This window comes from Doryrhamphus excisus, chromosome 20 (assembly GCF_030265055.1).
Source record: "Doryrhamphus excisus isolate RoL2022-K1 chromosome 20, RoL_Dexc_1.0, whole genome shotgun sequence".
In the NCBI taxonomy this organism is placed as follows: domain Eukaryota; kingdom Metazoa; phylum Chordata; class Actinopteri; order Syngnathiformes; family Syngnathidae; genus Doryrhamphus; species Doryrhamphus excisus.
In genome coordinates, this window is record NC_080485.1 from 5,683,075 (window position 1) to 5,703,960 (window position 20,886).

A 20,886-nucleotide genomic window follows, 5' to 3' on the forward strand; every position below is an offset into this window, starting at 1 on the left:
TTCTTGTTTCCCACTCTGATGTTTCCCATTACCTACCCCTTTCAGGCTGTCCTGATGTACCTTTCAGCCACTGATACATCATTCTGTCTTATCCTCCTTTCTCAGACCCAGAACAGAGTGCCCAGGAGCTTGTATACGACCTCCGCTCTCAGTGTGATGCTATCCGTGTTACCAAGACTGTCCGGCCATATCGCATGGTTATCTGCCCTGTCAACGAAAACAATGCGGCTCTCACGGTCAGCGATGGTAGAGTCATGCTATGGGAGCTCAAAGCCTACACAGGCAGAGCTTCTGTCAATCCGAGGTACACGCGCAGACAGAAATTGTGCTGAATAAGTCTGCTGTCCTATATCACACATTTGCAGGCGCTGACTTGAAAAAAGGCCATGAATGAGTCACATTACTTTATAAGTTGCCTTAAATAAACTTCCTTTAAAACTGCATAATCCTCTGACCCAAATTTAGGCTTCTCAGCGACTGTCACAGGTAGGACGTGCAGGGACTTATGCTATCACCAATGAGTCTCGCTTTCCTTTGATGGGAAACTCTGAGCTCCTGTCGTGAAGACATTACTGTATTGCTCCTTTCAGTTTGTTTCTTGTGTGGGCCACAGATGGATTTGTGTGCTTACTAACAAGTTAAATCGGGAATATATAATAATCCCTCATTTGTCGCGGTTAATTGAGTCCAGACTTGACCGCAATAAGTGAAGTAGTAATAGTTTCATAGTTATGGCATAGAAAGCCTGTTTACAATCTTCCAAATACGGTTTTTAGCATTATTAGTGCCCATAACATAACTTTTACTCACACATTAGCATTATGTCTTGTTTTTTTCTGGAGGTGACTATTATCTCCTTAGTGTGGTTTAATGGCAGCTTTAAAAGGCTTCACACTCATATTACCCATTGCAATATACAGAATGTGCATAAATAAGCCATTAAAGACGTAAATAAAACTCCTGTTTGTGTGTGTCACAGTAAATGTGTTCCTTAGCGGACATTAATGGCGGGCAGACAGATACAGTGGAGTACAGGAAGTGACAGAGGTCCAAAGCTGAGTTTTAGCTTGTCGTGGAATGTGACACCAACAGTAACTCGAGTTGTTATTATGATGATTATTGTTGTGCCTGTTGTGAGATAATTTAAACTAATTACAACTGGCCCTTGTCTCACCCACCATTCACCGATACCTAATAACCAATGTAGAATACAGTAATACAGTGCTATATTCACTATTAGAATGCTGCTTCTTCCCTCTATTTGCTTTAGCCACTTGCATGCTTGAAAATGCCTAATGTCGGCCAAGCATAAGTACTATTTGCTTAAATATGCATATTTTATATTATTTCTTTTCACCAATACTAGGCTGTATTCAACCATGAAACAACATTCTTTTCTGAATTACTTTGTGAAAAACAGTGACGGTCGACTTTTATTACTTAGGTTAAGTTGCAGGATTAATTAAAAAAAATATGTTTGGCTCTTCACTTTGTGATCATACTGCCTAATTTCAATACATTCTTATTCTTAGTTCACTCATTTTCATTTAAGACACAACCAAACCTGTTATACCATTATGCTCTCATGATATATTAGATTAATATTTTATTTAATCTGTTTTGTTGCAGTTCAGGTCTGTCACCACTGTACTCTCCAGTGTCGTTTTGTGGATCTCCGCTGGGCCCAAACCAGAAACATATTCAGAATCTCTCCCTCAACAGCATGATAGGTAAGATTTCACATCACCATCTGCGCCACTATTTGCTACTATGTTACACATTTTTTTCTATAATCTTCTTTCTGTGAATTAATGATTTCCACAGAAGCCAGTTGGGCCCAAGCAAAACCTATCATAGCTGTGGCCAGCAGCTACAATATGTTGTCTGGCGGGTTTTGGTGATCGCAATACATTTTCAAGCAGTATTATTTCTAATTTGCAGTTAGTGTTCTCAATTTTCAGTTTTATAGTTATGATGGCTGATGCTCATAAGGAAGAATGTCAGTTATAGCCTAAAATGAAGCATATCAGCCATCCAAAATATATAACCGTGTCCATTTAACTCCTTAAAATAGATTATCAAGGAGCATGGGGCTGTGTGGTGAAGCAAACTCAAGCAGCATTTTATGGTTCTCAGCTATTAGGCATTTAATGAATCAAATAAGTTGAGCAAAGTGGATGAAGCATAATGGCGCCCCTGTTAAAACATGTGATTTCTGTGACTTTCACATCTGGTCTGCTTGAAAAGTGGTTCAACCAAAGTTCAATGGTGAAATAAAAAACAATAATAGGTCAATTTCATATTCTTGTTTTGTTTTCACATTATGGGCCACTTATAACCCAAGGGTTTTGGCTGCAACTTAACATGAACATTTTGAAAAAGGTCTGAATGTTTTCTGAATTGTCTGCATTTCTATCTTTAGGTCAGACATTAATAGCCGGTGAAGCCCCTCTTCCATCATCGAACCAGCAAGAAGTCCAGCTTAAGTTCCTGTTGACTGGCCTCCTCTCTGGTTTGCCACTGCCACCATTTGCCATCCGCATGTGTCCACCTCTTACGACCAAAAACATCAACCACTACCAACCGATGCTGGCTGTTGGTAGGTTATATTGTAAACACACATATATAGGACAAATTGTGCTTTCCCACCAAAAGTTCACAATCTCAGAGCTGAATTAGTTTAGAGATTTGTAAACATAGTCTGTGCCACCCCCCCCCCCCCCCCCCCTCCCCCCGGGTGTTTCCACACGCGGATCAAAATGTATTGCCAATAAACCACATGAAATCACGTAATTATTTGTCAGCAGCAGGTGCAAGATTGTAAACAGGAATGACTATAATGAGTATGTGAACAATCTGTACCCTAGCAATATGGACAAGAGCACGTTCAGTAAACATCTCAAATGATCCTCCTTGTCAAGGTGAAAAGAAGTCGTTCCGCTATAACATATGTATTGTAACTACACAAGGCAGCCAATTGAGCTTGATGAAGGTGATAACCACATCCATGTGTTTGGTAATACAGTGGTATATAGTTACTTTAACGTTATTCATTTACCAACGATACGATCAAGGTTGAATCATTTTGTTGCCATTTTTTGGAATGGTATTGTGGACAGGACGTTCTGAAACCAGTTGATGTTGGAGTTTGATTGTAATTGCATGTGATTGCTTACCAGAGAAGAGGCACAAAGCGGGGAAATGAACTCTCTTCAGTGAAAAGGGTCTAATAGGTGTCAAATAGGTGAAAGCACTAGCCCTAGGCTGAATTGCAATGATGTTTGGTGTGCTGAAGTCGGGTAGATTGAAGGGTTTATATCTTATGGTACTACAGTGTTACCAATTGAACAACAAATAACATCTTGATAGTCTCACAGTCAAATTCAAAACATTTTACTAATAACATGTTAATGGCGGTAAAGTGACATAAAATTTTTCAACATGATTAACTCATGTATGATAGCCTCTCTGTTAAAATTGCAGATGGAGGCACATTGTAGCATCCTCAGATACTCTTTTATAACTTTATTCTGGCCTGAGCACATGAACAGCAGTGCAACTCCAAAACCATATATGTATCGCTATTTCGTCAACACATCCGTTGCATCCCATTTTCAAGGTACCGAATTAAATCACACATTTTTATGTGTGTAGAAATAAATGAATAAATGGATATTCTTATCACGAACACTCTTGTTGTAAAACATAATCATTAAAGTCACTTATTGGTTCACATAACGCACATAAACACCTCTGGAAATGTCACCTTTCTTTTTGTTGCAGCAAGACCTAACTAGCACTGTTCTCTCCATGCTGGCCAAGACCCTGGTCACATGATATTGAGTTCAAAGAAACTGAGTAACTCTTAATGTGGAATTACATACACAGAAAACATGAATTCAACCTAATTATGTGGTGCCTTTGAACACAACCTCTCATTGCTCTTAATAATACCTTTAAAGTGTAACAGAAGTGTGTGGTGTCTTTTAGCTTGAATTTTATGTTCATTTGGAGTTGTTAATACACGCACATACACGTGTATATATAATAGTGTCCTGCCATGTATCTTTCTATGAAAAAAATACATTAAAAATAGTCGTATTTTGGACACTGTAGTTGCAAATGGTGTTTTATCATGATTAATTCAATTGAAAACTGATTCATCTGATTACAAATTTTAATCATTTGACAGTCCTAATTTTTTACATGTTTTTGTCTAAAAGCCTCATCGGTTTTGTGTACACTTGGTAGGTTTTTGTTCCTTCTGTATTGCTCGTTCGTTGCATCAGTGCTTTTGAGAGAGAAAGCAACAAGGAATTAACTTACTTGTGCAGCATCCATTCAAAAGATAATGAGAACGGTCTGCCTCCAGTATTGCAAGAACACTACATGCTTGAATACTGCTGTCGGGACATTATATATATTATATATTGAGTTAAAGTGTGCCAGATGTTTTTTTTCTTTAAGGAAGGATCATCTTTGATTAGATTTGTAATACAGTGGATCTGCAGTCTCCTCTGCATCCGCGTCAAAGATGTTTAGAGTGCAGGTCAGAGTTTAATTTGGGTAGTGTTCACATTTTGTGGTTTACCTTGAGATTTCAGTCGAGGCTGGCATTGTTTGGGCAGACATTGAATGTAAAATGCCAGCAGATGAGTACACGAAAGAGGGTAGAGTGTTGCTAGGTTTTGTTTAATATGAAAAAGACGACTTAGTACTCATCTATATGCAGCCTTGGAATTTGAACAGAAGTCACATTGGACCGCATATTGATTGTTGTGGTTATTGCTTTTTGAAAATTGCATATATGCAATTGCCGTATTGAGCTTTTCTCAAGCATTTTTCTCTATTTGACATGATAGCATAAAAATACCACAAAATACAGGCCCCAAAATTACTATTAAAGAGACTATTCAAAATGTTTTTCCCCCACCTTTATTTCGGTCTTATATAGCTGTGGTGCATAGGAAATGAGTAACAAAGGCTAAAATTTCCAAGTGATTCTGCTGAATTCACTGCTTCTCGACTGCCTGAAACACCTCATTTGCAGACTAGCCTGTGCTTCTGATACTAATTTACTCTGCAGTAAACTTTATTGTTGTTTGTTTGTGGCAACCTTGTAGATTTCTCAAAAACCTTTTGGGGCGTTCCACATGTGCCGTACTTCCTCTTTCTCTTTGGGCTTTTCCCAAATTAACCTCCTCCATCCAACCCTGTCTTCCGCATCTGTCTCTCTCACACCAACTACCCTCATGTCCTCATTCACTACATCCATAAACCTCCTCTTTGGTCTTCCTCTACGCCTCCTACCTGGCAGCATCCTTCTACCAATATATTCACAATCTCTCCTCTGGACATGTCCCAACCATCTCAGTCTGGCCTCTCTGACTTTATCTCCAAGGCCTCTAACATGTAATGTCCCTCTGATGTACTCGTTCCTGATCCTATCCATCCTGGTCACTCCCAATGAGAACCTCAGCATCCTCATCTCTGCTACCTCCAGTTCTGCTTCCTGTCTTTTCCTCAGTGGCACTGTCTCTAGACCAAACAACATGGCTGGTCTCACCACATGTACTGTATAGTCTATAGTACTATTACTTTTACTAAAAAAAAACATGTACTTGTTATTTCATTATCAAAAATATATTTTATCCCTGAAATGGTTGCCAGCCAGTTGCAGTAAATAATTTTTAGTGCATTAATAAACCAAAAGTGAAGAATAGTATGTGTATCTCCCCCATCCTCTCACAAGCATGACTTGTTTTTTTCTTATTTTTTCCAGTGCTTGAATTCAGGAATATTTAATAATTACTCAAATGGTATATATTGTCTGTAAAATGTGATACATTAGTTTTATTTGTCGTATGATTGAATAGAGTGATTTATTTAAAAAGCAGTACCTTCTATTAAATTCTGAGTAAGAATAGGATGTGCCGCCCCCTGAAAACATCAAGCAACACCTCTGAAGATTATTCACTGTTTTGTCAAGGGAAAACTCTTACCTCTTGGAGCGTGGGAGCTTTTTTGATGAACTAACGCCATTAAAAGAATCATTTCCTTGAGAAAAGCCTCAATTCTCTGACTACCATGAGAAGAAGATTAGTAAATGAGGATCAGATAGAGTTGCCGACATTATGTCTGTCTGCCCTTTCTGCTGCATCATCAGTGTTTGAGTGAGCTGATTAGGAATAGAGTGATTTTTATTTGCAAATATGTCTTCACTGATGGAGACTACTACACTACTACTGTGACTCTTCAGTGTTTCCCACAGGACTGCAATCTTATTGTGGTGGTTCGATGGGTGGGGTAGATAGCGTTTTGCTTTGTGTTTGGTATTGTGGCTCAGCAACTGCTTAGCAGTAGGCCAGTTAGCTTGGCTTGCTGCTGTCAGCAGTTGTAACTAGTAGTTTATTTCATGGAACCTGTACCTCTCATCTCTCTGAGTTAAAGTTTAAGGTGTTAGCATGCTGTTCTGATCATTGAGAATAATTGAGAAATAAAATCAGCGAAATACCAACTGATTGCAATGGAAAAAGTTGCCATGTTTGACTATTCTTTTGAAATTGTTTTTTGTTAACTTTTTTCAAACGTGTATCTGTGTTGCAGCTGCAGTCACTGGTATGTGTGATTGACAGGGGGAAAAAGATCTGACTTCCTTGGAAGTCATTTGCACCATCTGTTGGTTTGCACGTTAACAAAATCAAAGCCCTGAATATAAGACGGCTGGTCTTTTTTGACTGTTTTCTGGTCAGTGTCCTATGATTACTTTGACTTAAATAATGCACGGTTGCAGCAAAGCTGTCCTCGGGTCCACAAAACTACAAATGCAATTGAGCGCTTGAGGTAGAAATTTTTTTTTCAGTACTGAGCATTACTGTTTCCTTCATTGGATGCCCCTTAAAGAATTTGTCTATAAAATTGAACGCACGCGAGTGTGTGTGTGTGTAATTTGTTGTCTTTCTGATGCTGCGTGTTTGTGTTTGTGTGTGTGAATGCACTGCAGATGCTCCTCCTGTTGCCTCCCCAACACATTAAACTCTCAGTTTAGTTGTCAAGCTGAAAAATGAGCTATGTTCACTCCCCTGACATAGCCTTCTTAAATTAATCTTACCTCAGAGATACCGTGCCTTCCTTAGACCCCCAGAGAAGGGAATGAATAACGACACCTTTATCCTTGGCATCGTACAACTGCTTTTGGCTGTGTCTCATATGCGTACCATATCTAATGTATAATGGCTGAACCTTAATGCCAAAGTTCATAGGTCATTTTATCTGTGTATATTCTCAGTCATCCTGGTCATGGTAATCCGTAAGGGTTGAATGAAGGTAAATGGACTCTTCTTGCATGTTGAAGAAGCTTCACTTTTCATTGAAAAGATTTATTCGATTCTAAAATGTAGGTGTGGAGTCTCCCTGTTTATGACCCTGGTTGTTTTGACGCAATGCAATGTGCCGTTCACCATTCATCATTCGGCTCTCATAAAGGAAATAAAAATCACGCAAATTGTATTTTCATAAGTGCGTGTTACACCTTCCAGATGGTCTGACTTGGCACAGCTGTATCTTTCTAAATTTAAGGGTCCCAATTGAGTTTCTACACACACAGGCGTGAAGTTACCTTTTGAGCTTTTAAGAGTGAAATATTCCACATGTCATGAGCTGGCTAGTGACTAGTAATGACCTTTTGAGTGATAATCATACCCCCCCCCCCCCCCCCCCCCATCATCTTTAATGTGTGTTTCCTGTGAGTGAGTATGCTGTATTAAAAACCATCATCTGTTTAATTAAAATGGTATGTGGAGACTGTACTGTATGTATGAAATAAGAACCTAGGTTTGCTTGTCTGACAAACTTTAGCGATTGGCGTTTGGTTTCAGTGTAAAATTTAGACTCTCACCTCCTTGCTAATGATGTTCATTCACAGTAGTTTGGTATTGTTACTTTGTTACTGATTATATTTGAATTCTCCATTTTTAGATTTTGGTAAGTTGTGTGTAATTGATTGTTGATTCATTATGTTCATGTTGTGAAGCAGTGAAGTGTACTATTTGTCTGCAACCAGCAGAGGTGCTCTTGATTCAGTTTTGACTACTTTGCAATCTAAAGCCAGAGTCAAAAACTGACGTACAATTTTTGGTGTATTTTTGTTCTTTGAGAATGTATGTTGAATGAATGTTGTGGTGACCATGAGTCTCAACACGCATAGATTCTGTACAAATATTTGAAAGTGGGTTGTGTAAATATCTGAAAGTGGGCTAATTACCGTATTTTCTGGACTATAAGTCAATCAGGAGTATAAGTCGCACAAGGACACAAATGCATAAAAAAAACCATACAGTCACACTGGAGTATAAGTTGCATTTTTTGCGGCTAATTTATTTTACAAACTACTTGACCAAAACAGACATTATATCCTCATGGAAAGCAAGTTCTAACATTAATAAAAGTATAGAGAACAGGCTGAATAGGTGTAAGATATGCTAACACAATGGTTATTCAGCTACACAAAAAATAAACATTAACAGAACAGGTGTCTAGTATTTATGTAACATGGGCAGCTTTTTCATTTATAAGTCGCTCTGGAGTAAGTCGCAGGAACAGCCAACCTATGAAAAAAAGTGTGACTTATAGTCTGGAAAATACGGTACATATGTGGGGAGCACGTGTGACACGCGCAATTGCGACATATGGAAAAACATTGAAATTTGCCCCAAACCTGACACCAGCCACATGTACGAACAGCACACGTTATTGCAGTTTATATGGCTTTGTGGAATGATGGCAGTCTTAGTTGGAGTCGTTGTAATTCTAGATTTTGTGCAAGGTTGCTGCTATCATTAACTACTTGCGAGATCAATAATCGCACCACCTCTTATATTTGTGTCTATAAAAGGGCAGTGAACTTTAGGTGTTGAGTGGGCCCAGTCACGGTACTATTGGCAAGTATGAGATGTCCTACATAAGAAATAGTAAGTTGATTTACATCCATGTAGACCTCTGTTATACATGTTTTCTTTCAATGTCAGTCACTGATAATGGTTGTAATCAATAATACTCCACAGTAATATGCAGAATTTCATATTGCTTTTTAAAAAGGAACGTTAGGTCAAAAAAGTAGAACTGTGTTTTCATAAGTCATAAAAAATGAAGTTATTTGCTTTCACACAGTTGTTGAATTTTAGAATGGTCCTCAATCGAGTAATTATTTTAATTGCAGCTCCTCTCAGCCTCCTTTCCATAACCATAATTGCATCCTTTTTTTGTCCCGCTTGTGTTCTGTTAATGCTTAAAAGCTTTTGAAATCAAGACTAAAGCATACAATTACAATGCACTATGACTTTACCGAAGAACAGTTAGCACTTCATTTACATTGGCATTTACATTATGCCAATCTAAGTGACACTCGGTGCACAGAGCATCCATGTGCCTGAATTTGTTGTTAGCTTTCATGCATTTGCATGCTGTAAGTGTGATTTGCACTGCTGTCGAATAGCAAGAAGATGAACGGGTTGATTCTTCTGTCCAATCCAGTAAAAGTATAGGTGACAAAGTTTTATGTGGTACTCCTGCAGTGACAGACATCAACTAGATCCTAGATTGCCAAAGTGGGGTACACAAATTGCCGTAGGGGGTACGGCAATAAAAATTAAAAACAGCTTGACTACATTAGCACCAAACACTGAGATTTACATAATGTGTTTGAATGCCTCCTATGAACAACCACAGCAGGTAGTACAGTGCAGAAGAAGGGTGACAGCAAGAAGTTGTTCATTGTTCTCTGTAAGCTAGATGAACAAATATGTAAGTTTGATGATGATGTGCATTAAAAGTATTTTATCTTAAAAATGTAGTTTATATTGTGTGATCAATGAGAACTAGTCTTCTTACGTTGTGCTGTGACTAATTTGTGTGTTTTCTGAGCTGTATAAGTCGTTGAGTCGGTGTTGTTGACTGGATGCATGGACTATGTAAGAAAGCCCCCCATTTTTCTTGTTCGGCGGTCCTTGAACTCACCATGTGTGATACAGATCGAGACTTTTTTTCAGACGCTGCACAGATTTGTATTTTCTAAAAGTCCATTTGGCTCAATAATAAGCATTGCAGTGAATGTATTTCCTTATTGATTTCTGTATTATGTGCCTTTGTATTATTTACACCTTTACGTGGAACATTAGTCGCATTGCACTGAAATTAGTTGCATTGCACTGATTATTTCAATGTTGCAGACCAAAGCACAAAGATCACAGTACACCACATCTTACCACAGCTTGTCACTACTTGGTATAAATAAATTCACCAAACAGAAGACATACTGTACCTGCCAGGAGATATCTCACACCTCTCAAACCCTCTCTGTTTTAAATTAGTAGCTTATGTGTGCAGTTGAAAAAAACAAGACACATGATGTTTTAATATCATGTCATACTATATTTAATAATGTTTCATTGTATGGTTTATGTATTTTTTAAATGCCAATCAGCTGTATGACGGGGTATGTAACTGTGAAAAGTTTGGGGATGTAAGGGATGCAGATGTTTCACTGACATACTCTCTCCTTGCTGGAAGATAGATGCTGCTAAAATACACTCATTTTCATTTTAGTTTGTTCTATTTTAATCTATTGTCATCTTTTCTTAGGTACCAGTAATGGATCTGTACTGGTGTATAACCTGACCAGTGGTCTTCTGCACAAAGAGCTCAGTGTCCACTCTTGTGAAGTCAGGTAAGATGCTGTGAACGTTTTGTCAACATGTAATGATGCTTTTACCAAGTAAATTGAAAGTTGGACAATATAATAATATTCACCAGCCTTAACAACGCGGCCTGAAATCTGACTTTTCTGTATCCAATGTATGTGTCGTTGCGTTCCTTTGTGTGCCAAATCTGAACGCTACCCTGTTCTAAGTAATTCACGTGAGGCCCCGCAGCCCATTGTTCAAGCATCACCTGTGAAGTTGCTGAAGCTCTCATTCCCACATCTATGGAACAAAGATACTGTCCTGCAGGTCATCCATCACAGCTATTCTGGAATTTTATGATCTGTGACCACCAGGTGATGTGAAAGAAGATTGTGTAGAATGCCCTAATTTTTCTTCTTGTTGCATGTCATAAAATGGACTTGTCCAGAATATACTAGTTATCACTAAGGATTTCCAGTCAGGGGAAAAACTGTGCACCCGGGGTATTTTGGCACTTAAAATTGAGCACTGTCATCGGTAAGCTTAATTGGACTTGTGGATAGATATACACAAAGCGAGGAGCAGGGTAGAAACTGTCAGCAATGAAAAAGGCCTCTTGTGGACACAAGAGACACATTTCATCCATGCTGATATTGTTTTGGTTTCTTTCAATCCTAATGGATTTATTTAGATATTAAGGGTGGAAAATAACGCATCATCATGAGTGACATTTTTGTGTAGTTTTCTTTTTAGTTACTCTTTTACCATTATGACAGCTGATGTTTGGCTGTTGCATTGCTGTCTCAGCACAACACAGCCCTCCATATCAGCATGTATTTCTAATTGGCAAACCAACTTTTTCAATAGGATTACTAGGGAACACTATTATTATCCAGTAATACATACATTATTCACTATTGAATTAACTGCATTTGGAAGGTAAAATATTTTCTATCCCCTTCTGATTTACCCAGTAAATTTAGTAAGTGCAATTTCAATGCAAATTCATGTATAACCTTTTATTGCATGTTTTTCCTCCCGTTTCTGTGCTGGTATACTGCCCATCTCTATTACAATAAACCTACCATGAACTGATTGTCTGTCCATGTCTTAGTAAGAGGTAAATTCACTAATCAGCAGGGGATCAAATAATTATTCCCCCCACTGTATGTACACCCACACAGGTGTGCGGTGACTGTACTTTTAGCCATTTCATGTTCCACATTGATTTTGTGTATGTCATTAACGTTGCAATTTTGGAATTGGGTTTTCTCCCTCATGTGCAGTGCTGCTGTCAGTTTGATGATGTGAGAGGGGGCATGAGGGTTTTATGCAGATGAGTGCAGCAACCGATGCCCCAACATAGCCAAGAAGGCCATACTGCTTAGCATCTCATTTACATTTCCTTGGGAAAATTGACTAATTAATCATGTGGGTCTTTACCATCTCATTATGGTGCAGTTTGTGCTCCCTGAGTCCTCGAAAAAATATTAATATTGCACTGTTGGCTGCTTGGATTTACAGTGCTATTTAACACTTTGTGCATGTTCTTTCCACAGGGGTATTGAGTGGGTGAGTCTCACCAGTTTCCTATCTTTTGCAACATCTTCTCCCAACAACATGGGCCTGGTTCGAAACGAGCTGCAGCATGTGGATCTACCTACTGGTGAGGGACACACACAAATAAAGCAAAGTTTGAGCAGGTGTAAAAAATAGTTTGATAAAATGAAACACCAGATGAAATTGGTATACCATATTTAGGGCATCCTTACACTAGGCCATTTGAAGCTGGACTTAGCATAAATTTAGACTGGCCGACTAGAAATAAGAAAATATTCTTAATCAGATATTTACTTTTTGCAGTGTTCTAAGTAAAATTAGACACCTTCTGTAGTGGAGCATGTAACTGTCAACAAAGTGAGTGAGACACACACTTCATTGCTTCATAACCGAGCGGCATAAGCGAGTTGGTGACTTAAGCGATTCCTCAAGGCAGAAAAAAAATGTTTGATTATTATTTTGTAATCCAGGTACTGTAATTATTGGGGGGTTCGTTTAACCCGTTTGTCCACCATTAGGAACTTACAAGCGATTGCTCATTCTGTAACGTGACTACATTGCATGCATACTACATGTGCATGAAACTGTGTGAATGGTATACTGTATTATTGGCCTAGTATGAGTACGCTGGGGTCAAACTGGGGTCAAATATATGAAGTTACATGTTGTCAATGTTCTAAACCCGATGCAATTTGGATTGTAAAAAATGGTAGTTACATCATTATACAACATTTTGTTTTTTTATTCAGTTGGAATCTGTTTAGACATGTTTAAATGCCAAATATTTTTGTTGTAATATGAGTCAGTTTGGTTTCCTGACATAATGTGAGATAAATGTAGCGGCCTCCATGTATTTGTTGGGAGTCACACTTTCCCAAGAATGGGGAACTGCCTGGCACTGTCACTTTTTTGTAAACAAACCTCAAACCAGCTTCCTAAATGGGCCTTTGTAAAACTCTTTCATGAAGTATGATAAAAGAGGTAGATAGGTAGATAATGATCAATTGCAATCACTGGACCAAAATATACATATTTTACGAGTTGGTATTCTTTATTATCAACAGACAAAAGACAATAACAGCTTGAGTTTTGCCGGACCACAGATTGTTGCCAGTTTATAAATAAACTTGACTTGACACTTGAAATACAGGTAATTGAAAACAACAAAACACACAAAAAAATCTCTCTGTTTACAGTTATTGCGTTTTTTTCCGATTGGTGTCAGTGTACCAGTGTTGGCTTTGTCCTACCGCACAATCTGTGCAGGGGCGGCCTCAGGAAACCTTTCACACATCTCAGCGTTAAATACCAATAGTTATTTTTGCCTCAACACCCAGTTTACACTGGAAAATCTCTGAATCTTAGGATCTGGAACCTCTGAGTGGTTCAAGAAGTGCTCTTGTGGAGCCTCTTGTTGAAATTGGCATCAAACAAAAAACCTGACTGCTGTCTCAATGTGTGAATGAGCTTCATAACTTTTCACCTCACCAGATGGGATGAGAGAATGCGGCCTCATTATGTTGTTCCAGCGGATGCAGTGGATGATATTCTTTTCTCATCTATAGATCTGGCATAAGGGCAAACAGGAAGTAGTAATAGAATGTGACATGGACACTTGGTCACTTTTGTTTACAAAAGTTACTTACTGGCTAATTGGGAAGTCGGTCAAATGGAGCCCTTCACTGCAGCTTTTAAAACACTATGCTGGCTGTGTGTAAAGGTTTCTAATGATGTTGCAATGAATTGTTCATTTCCCAATTAAGATGAATTATTTTAAATGGAACAATATACTGTAATGTTGTTTCATACAAATGTATTAAACTGAGAGGGGTAGGATTAAATAAGCTTTGCCTTTTCCTGCTCCTTTTTGGACATGTGGAATTGTTAATTGGAACGTCTAAAGTATTCCAATGTAAACTGTATGCATGTTGAAAGTAAACCATAAACAATTGCGTCAAGGGAGTATAATGAGAGCCTGGGGTACAAATTCACCAAATCATATCAACACACCTTTTAGCATACTGTGTGTGAAATAGTACAATTGAAGGGCATTATCATTTTGCCGCTACTTCGGCACGCTCTGCATGATTTCTCCTCCAGTGGGTGCAATTGTAAGACAAGTGAGTATGCTAAGAGGAAGTTGCCTGTCGTTTTCTTCTCCAACTCTCTAAAAAGTGAGTTAATACCCTCTGGTGCTGGGACTAAAATGAACTGGGATGAATCAGTTGTGCATTGATCAGTTACCGTCTTTTGTTTTTCCATCATAGCTTTCAAAGTTGGTGTCTTAGATAGATAGATAGATAGATAGATAGATAGATAGATAGATAGACTCCCTTTATTGTCATTGCACAAAAACACAGTAGTGAAATTGCCAACAAAATGTCGTTGCCTGGCTCCCATATAATAACAGACACAAAAGAAGATAAGTAATAATAAATAATAATAATAATAATTAATGTGGAGAATTCCTATGTATGTGATTGTATTTTCTAGGTCGGTGCTTCGCATTCAGAGGTGAACGAGGAAATGATGAGCCACCCATTGAGATGATTAAAGTGTCTCATCTCAAGTGAGTTGCCTGTTTTCCCCATTTCCCCACATAATGCTCCATTTGCTCTAGTTACATAGGGCCACCTGTAGCAGTGCGCCTAACTTTTATAAGAGTTACCACCAACAAAATGCCTTTAAGTTAAATTCACAATTAGTTAATTGACATCTGTGTTGTTTTAGCATTGACAAATCTGTCATTATGCTGTATTGCCATTCTTTTCCCTTTTGATTTTCTGACGACATCTCTTTCCTGTTTGCACTCATTCAATAAGATTGATTGGGAATAAGGTTAACTTAACAACCTACCGAGCATTGTACTATTATAAAGACCTTGCATAGGCCCATGGATTGTGGATCTTGATTGAAGTTTGGCACCCAAGCCAAAATGTAATCTAATTTACATAATTTTGGTCAGTGGGTGCAAGGAACCATGGAAACTACAGTGTTGACAAAGTCAAGTCTAATACATTTTGACTTTGAACAACTTTCTGAAAATCAACTTAAAACTAGCTAGTTCCATGAACAATATTTAAAATTAAAAGGGTTAACACTCATGAAAATGTAATTTTTGACATTACATAACAGCAGCACAGTCACAAGGTAAGCACAAAAGGTTATACCATGGCATTTTCACAAATGCACATGTATATTTACACTTAAACTCCTACGAGAAAAAAAAGGTCTGCAGGTTGTCGCAAGGATAAAATTCATTCACTTACGGAGCTCGTTAGTAGTATGATTCAGGACTAACTACTGTAACTTTGACTTTCATCTTCAGGCAGTACCTGGTAGTGGTGTTTAGAGACAAGCCCCTTGAGCTGTGGGACATCAGGACGGGGACACTTCTTCGAGAGATGGCGAAGAACTTTCCTACAGTTACAGCTCTGGTAATAAGACATGCAGCAACCAGTGGCAGTGTCGTCTTGTATGGACAGCAATTTTGGGGAAACTTGTCAGTCACATCTCCAGTGGCTAAAATGAATACAGTATATGAAACCTTCAAAACATACGACAAAGTGCTAAGCAAAAACATGTTGACACTTTCTCTAACTAAGTCTTCTCTACCTTCTGAGCTCATTTGGGCATTTGAATGATTTGTCTACAAGGCACAGTGGCATCTTTAGGCGTGCTATGATAATAAAAGAAAAGTTATGCAAGCCAAACTTTACAGTGGGGTGTAAAATCCTTGCCAGAGCAAATAAAACCACCAGTAGCCTTAATAATACATGCTGACCTTCCTTAGCACCATACTGCTGTCTCATTTCCATATTGATTACAAGCCTGAGATTGAAGACCACTCCCACAGTGCTCCAGTAGTTACATCTGAGTGGTTGAGGTGTAGTTGTGTGTGCGCTTTACCTCCCTTTAAATCTGAAGAGCAACAGTGTAATGAAAACACAAGTATTTCCTCTGATTTCTGTCTGCAGTGGTTTGTCTTGCTATGCATGCATGCGTGTCCCTTTAACCTCACATTTTATGTGTGAAAAGGAATGGTCCCCATCGCACAACTTAAAAAGCCTGAAGAAGAAGCAGATGGCAGCGAGAGAGGCCATGGCTCGACAGACGGTCTCAGATGCTGAACAAAATAGTGTTGAATCCTCAGTTATCAGGTCAGCACTAGAAAGCATCTGAATTTTGCTATTACTTTTTAAAATATGCTCTTGGTCTGTTTATTGTATTGTGTATTGTGTGTTTGTTATAAATGACCTGCTCTATATACTGCATTGCATATTTGAAGGAATTTCAACTTTCCTTCTCTAGTCTGCTGCAGGATGCAGAGAGCAAGTCTGAGACGAGTCAGGCCATATCAGCCAGGGAGCATTTTGTGTTCACTGACACAGACGGGCAGGTCTACCATATCACCGTAGAGGGCAACACTGTTAAAGACGGTGCCCGAATCCCTCCTGATGTGAGTCCACATTATTCATCTTTTTGTTTTTGTTTGTCTGAACTGTATTTTGGCTCTTTTTTTTCATTCATAAAGGCAGAGTCCTGCGCCATGGGTGGATCCGAATTTAAACTTCCAGTGTACATGCCTACAACTGTGAATGGGCAATATAATTGGTAGATAAAATTTCAAGAGAAGGAATTTTAAGTCCCGTATAGCTTTGTGTGACATTTTGGGGCAATGAGCCGGGCAGCAAACCAAACTAAATTCCATTCCATATCAACTTTTCTGTCAACATCCGCTCTTGAAAATAATTTCAAGTTTAGGCGCCATACCACTTTCTCAGCTAAGGTGTGGTAATAGTTTTGCTCATTCAAGCATTAACTTTCCTTCTCGGTCTTTAAATTCACATAGTGAAAGAACTGTAGATTTTGCTTTGATTACCTGTACTTGCCCGCAAGTGTATTAAGCCAACTTGATAGCTGTATAATGAAACTTTGTATAGGGGTGGGTGGTGCATGAGCCAAAGAAGAAACTTGAGACGATCGAAGATGTGCCATTAAAGCCATTTATAGCTTGCATAGTAGTCAAGTTATTTACCACATCCTGCAGTTTGGCCCCATGGTGTAAAAATCTTGTTTTGTGTGGCAGTTGACACACATTTGTAATGTGTTTTGCCACCATCTTCACGACTGTATTTAAACAATATTTCCTGCCACTTGTAAGTCTGGTTTACATATTGGTCAGCCTAAAGCACAGGTCTATCCTTTTCTGATTGTCATCATAGTTTACTATTAGTTCAGTCACAGGGAGACTAGAGACAGACAACCATTCGACATTCACTCAACTCCAAGTGAACCACTACACTGTTTGTGATGTCTTTATAACTAGTCAATATATATTTTGTGTTAGGTATATTATTTTCTATTGTATTATGCAGCAACAAAAAGTGAGTAAAAACATGAAAAAAACACAAAAATGTTAGAAATATAACGTTTTTCTATTGCTTTTTGTCATTTTTTAATGTCAAAAACAAGATAGCCTGTAAGTGGTTTTAGATGGAGGGTAGTGCCCACATCAGCGCCTCTGCCTGTTAAGAAGAGCAATACATGCTTTCATATTACTCTTCAAAAAGTCCAAAAAGATGAAAAAAGTTTTGTCGCTTCTGCTAAATGGAGAACACTGATGACTTCTGATTTCTAAAATCACAAATACTTAAACTTGCTGATATAGTTAATCTTCAAACAGCTAAAATAATGCATAAGGCTAAAAAATAACCAATTACCTAAAAATGTCATCCAATACTTCTCTACAAGAGAGGAGAAATATGATCTCAGGGAAGAACTACATTTGAAACACTTATATGCTAGGACTACGTTATGCTAGCCATAGCATTTCAGTATGTGGAATCAAACTATGGAATGGATTGAGTAAGGACCTCAAACAATGCACAACGATGAGCCAATTCAAGAAACAATACAAGCAGTTGATGTTTGCTAAATACAAGGATGAAGAGTCTTGAACCAGTCATGATGTGCTATACATATCACTATATTGACACTTACTATGGTACCCATTATGTCATTGGATGCTCATATCACCAATAATATATATAGTACATTATTTAAAAAAAAAAAACTTAAGCAGGAAGTGAACAAATGTAACAGTTACTGATTGTAAAAGTACCAGATGGAGGGGTAGGATTTAATAAGCTTTGCTTCTTCCTACTCCTTTTGGACATGTAGAACTGATTATGGGATGCACTCAATTGTAATCTAATGCATGTTCAAATGAAATAAAACCATTGCCATTACCATTCTTATGATGTGTGCTAAGAAACAGAGTTCGTAATCATACTGCCACCTACTGTGCGGATGTGAAATGACAAGCAATATTCACAGGCAGTCCCAATCTAATGTGTTTAAGGGTGTGGGCAAACAGGTAGCGTCAAAGCTATTTGTGTTGGGTTGCCACAAATAAAATGTATGTATGGGAAGCACTGCTTTGACAGCAAGCCAATAAACTTATATAACTACTGTATAATTACTTACTACTATTACTATACTGCTTTATTGTAATTTAAAGTTTAAGACATTGTTTCCCCTGCGTGCGGGTTGCAGGATCCACCTTACAAATGAAATGTAGCCAGATAACTGTTTAACTCGCCGTAATACACAGAGTCCCGTCATTGTGTGATTTTAGCAAAATGTTTTGGCATAATCACAGCAACGACCAAGCATGCATTCTTGATAATATCATTTAGTCCCAGACAGTATTTATATGTACTTTATCCATTGGTGGTAGTAATAGAATACCAAGAAAATTTACCATTATCTTAACAATTAAGTTGCTAGTAAAACAGTAGAGTGTTAATATACAATTTGCTTCGAATAAAGAAAGCCTTCCTACACAGCAGATGATTGAAGATCACAAGATACTTTGCAAATGTTTCTAAGAAGCACACTGGATATTTAAGCAGTGTATTTTTCCCACTTTACCTGCCCGATTTCACACTACAGTTATAGACACCAGAGGTTACCTGGGGATTTGAAGTCCTTCAGAACTGCTTCATGACTGATGCAGATTCATTTCACAAAGATTTGCATACCCCAAAGGTTTTCCAGTCTTCATCTTTATGTCACCAGACGGCAGGCAGCAACTCTCCTAAAAGGTTTTATCCTGTCAGCCACACCATACACACTGACACACAGCGACTTCACATTGGCACCCTTCTGGTGACATAATCTAACTTTAACTCATCTATGGTTGTTTACCTCCTGGCTGTCATAAATATTTATAACTCTTGTCCAGTGATCTTTTGCATCCCAACATTAAATGTCACAAGTGTATTTTTTTTGTTTCATAATGCTGGGAAATGTGGAATTGTAATTTATTTTTCCTGCTTATTGAATATGTTGTAGGGCAGTATGGGTAGTATAGCCTGCATTGCCTGGAAAGGTGACACCCTGGTGCTTGGCGATGTAGATGGAAATCTCAACTTCTGGGACCTTAAAGCACGTTTGTCCAGGTAATTGCATTAAAGATCTTCACTCCACGGCAGACCATTCTCAAGATGGGTTTATACTAAATTTAGTAACATGAGCATTGTTTTTTGATAGAACTACTAATGTTTGCTGTTCAAAATTGAATGTGAAATAATTACATAGTAAGATTTGTTCATTCATTCAATCAGCTAATGTATTTTCCACATGATATTTTTTCCCCCAATGCCATTGGTATTTTCAGGGGAATACCGACCCATCGCGGTTGGGTGAAGAAAATTCGCTTTGCACCAGGAAAAGGAAACCAGAAACTGCTTGTGATGTACACAGATGGAGCAGAGGTCTGGGACACTAAAGAGGTGGGTTTGCATGTGGCAGGGAAAAAAAAAATCATGCTAGCAATAGCTTATCATTAGTTGTAAAACCTTCTAAATTCAAAGAATGTTTGATTATGTTTTGTTGTCCTTAAACAAAAAGAAATAAATCAATATCTCTTGCAGAATAAATGTGCTAATGTCACCGTGGGTGGCATGGCTCTGCTGGTAGGGATTACACGTTTGATTCCAAAGGCCATTTACTACCAACTGTAGTGTATTTGCTGAGATTTTCCTCTGGTGTTAAACAAATATTCTAACCCAATGCAACAGTCTTCTGTACAAACAGACACTGAAGGTTTAATAGCTTACACTGACAAATATAAGCTCAAACAGCAGCAATATAAGCAGCATGGATGATCAATATTTCTTCAAGCGGATTCTGGTGTGTCTGTCTTTACTATGCAGTCCCGTCTTGGCGCTGTTGTTTGTTTTGTCTTGTCAAAGAATAGTTCTGGCTGGTTGTAGGTTATCTTCATCATCTCAGCTAAGGTTACAGTCAAACTGATCTGGTGAATCTAGAGACAGGTTTTGTCTCTGGTGTATTTAGCAGTGCAGGCTGTCGGAAGATGCTTTATGGGAATGGAAAAAAGACGTGGTGTCCCTGATCGCAAAAGGCAGACAGCAGGTGGATGAAGTCACCAAGGGAAAGCAAGTCACAGTCTTAGAACAACGCAAGGAAGAAGGAGTAGGAGAAATCACCCAAATGCTTCAGCACTCTGCTGACAGCTGGCACTCACACTCACTCATTTCTATACATCCCAATAAAAACACAAGAGAGAAGTTTGCACAACATGATTAGGCTGTTTGCGATCTGTCTTTTGTATTTTGCA

General features: G+C 38.4%; 1 protein-coding gene across 2 annotated transcripts in view; it reads left to right on the plus strand.

The window, feature by feature from the left end:
• The window catches only part of wdr11 (WD repeat domain 11), a 47,739-nt gene that overhangs the window by 12,320 nt on the left and 14,533 nt on the right, over nt 1–20,886 (plus strand). For both annotated transcript variants that reach the window (XR_009120388.1, XM_058058721.1), the window contains exons 8-18: nt 106–304; nt 1,630–1,730; nt 2,423–2,599; nt 10,639–10,723; nt 12,239–12,345; nt 14,733–14,808; nt 15,568–15,676; nt 16,278–16,399; nt 16,551–16,698; nt 19,599–19,705; nt 19,924–20,038. Coding sequence is in view for 1 of the 2 variants with exons in the window: in XM_058058721.1 (XP_057914704.1) it covers nt 106–304; nt 1,630–1,730; nt 2,423–2,599; nt 10,639–10,723; nt 12,239–12,345; nt 14,733–14,808; nt 15,568–15,676; nt 16,278–16,399; nt 16,551–16,698; nt 19,599–19,705; nt 19,924–20,038 (1,346 nt within the window). In the remaining variant the exon portion in view is untranslated. The remainder of the gene's footprint in view (nt 1–105; nt 305–1,629; nt 1,731–2,422; nt 2,600–10,638; nt 10,724–12,238; nt 12,346–14,732; nt 14,809–15,567; nt 15,677–16,277; nt 16,400–16,550; nt 16,699–19,598; nt 19,706–19,923; nt 20,039–20,886) is intronic.